This window comes from Mus caroli, chromosome 5 (genome assembly GCF_900094665.2).
Source record: "Mus caroli chromosome 5, CAROLI_EIJ_v1.1, whole genome shotgun sequence".
Classification (NCBI taxonomy): Eukaryota; Metazoa; Chordata; class Mammalia; order Rodentia; family Muridae; genus Mus; species Mus caroli.
In genome coordinates, this window is record NC_034574.1 from 114,704,179 (window position 1) to 114,705,901 (window position 1,723).

At 47.8% G+C, this 1,723-nt stretch overlaps 1 protein-coding gene across 2 annotated transcripts in view; it reads left to right on the forward strand.

Moving 5' to 3' along the window:
* The window catches only part of Brap (BRCA1 associated protein), a 27,846-nt gene that overhangs the window by 15,189 nt on the left and 10,934 nt on the right, over positions 1–1,723 (forward strand). For both annotated transcript variants that reach the window (XM_021162535.2, XM_021162536.2), the window contains exon 6: positions 621–769. In XM_021162535.2, coding sequence (XP_021018194.1) covers positions 621–769 — 149 coding nt within the window. The remainder of the gene's footprint in view (positions 1–620; positions 770–1,723) is intronic.

Sequence of the window (1,723 nt, forward strand, 5' to 3'; positions counted from 1 at the left end):
AAAAAAAAATTAAAAAAATTGGAGGTGGAGAAATGGCCCACTGACTGCTCTTCTAGGGGTCCTGAGTTTAATTCACCACAAGGTGGCTCACAACCATCTGTAATGGAGTCTGATACCTCTTCTGGTGTGTTTGAAGACAGTGACAGTGTACTCACATAAAATAAATCTTTTAAAAAAAATTTTAAAAATGAAAACTTTGTTAAATCTCTTTATAAAGTAAAGAAAGGGGGCTGGTGAGATGGCTCAGTGGGTAAGAGCACCCGACAGCTCTTCCAGAGGTCCAGAGTTCAAATCCCAGCAACCACATGGTGGCTCACAACCATCCGTAACGAGATCTGGCACTCTCTTCTGGAGTGTCTGAGGACAGCTACAGTGTACTTACATATAATAAATAAATAAATCTTTAAAAAAAAATAAATAAATAAAGTAAAGAAAGGCAGCAGATGCGGCTTGCTCTCTGAGTCCTTGCAAAGCTGATTCAGGTTTGCTAAGAGTTCCAGGTGAGCCTGGCCTACAGGGGGACTCTGTCTCCAAAAGTGAACAAGAAAAGCCAACAAGTGTCTTGTTTGAAGAAGATGGCAGAGGGTGACCTGTGGGCCTTAACCAGATGTTTCCTGTAGGGCGCCAGCCTCCCCGTGATGGACCTGACAGAGCTGCCCAAGTGCACTGTGTGTCTGGAGCGGATGGACGAGTCTGTGAATGGCATCCTCACCACCCTCTGCAACCACAGCTTCCACAGTCAGTGTCTACAGCGGTGGGATGACACCACGTGAGTGAAGGGGCTGCCCCCACCCCCACCTCGTAATCCGAAATACCCGTCAACAAACACTGCTAGTCTTTGGCTCTGCAAAGCTGGGATCTCAGAAGTGAAGAGACCTCAGTGTCTCTTCTCCCCTTCTCTCAGGTCTTGTGGAAATTGTCATTTGTATAATTTTTCTTATTTGTATATCTGTGTATGTGTGTGTGCATGAGTTTATGTGCAGCACATGCATGCAGGTGCCCCAGAATGCCAGAGGGCATCACATTCCCTGGAAATGGAGTTAGTGGGTGTCTGTGAGCTGCTGTGTGGGTGCTGGGAATGGAACCTGGTTCCTCTTTCTGCAAAGGCAGTAAGGGTTCTTAACCACTGCTCTATCTCTGCCATTCAAAATTGGACCTCAAATACCAAGACCTTTTAAAAACCCTTTTCTGGCCTCTGTAGGCACCTGCATACATGTGTGTGTGCACATGCTCGCGCGCGCGCGCGCGCGCGCGCGCACACACACACACACACACACACACACACACAGAGACACACAAATGAGCTGAGCAAAGGTGGTACATGCCTTTAATCCCAGCATTCAGAAGGGAGAGGCAGGTGGATCTCTGAGTTTGAGGCCAGCTTTGTGTACAGAATAAGTAGAGCCCAAGGCAGCCAGGGTTCTGCAGAGAAATCTTGTCCTGAAAAACCAAAAAGTGAGTAAAAATAGCCAGGCAGTAGTGGCGCATGCCTTTAATTCCAGCACTTGGGAGGCAGAGGCAGAGGCAGGTGGATTTCTGAGTTCAAGGACAGCCAGGGCTACACAGAGAAATCCTGTCTCAAAAAAACAAAAAAAAAGGGCTGGTGAGATGGCTCAGTGGGTAAGAGCACCCGACTGCTCTTCCGAAGGTCCGGAGTTCAAATCCCAGCAACCACATGGTGGCTTACAACCATCCGTAACGAGATCTGACTCCCTCTTCTGGA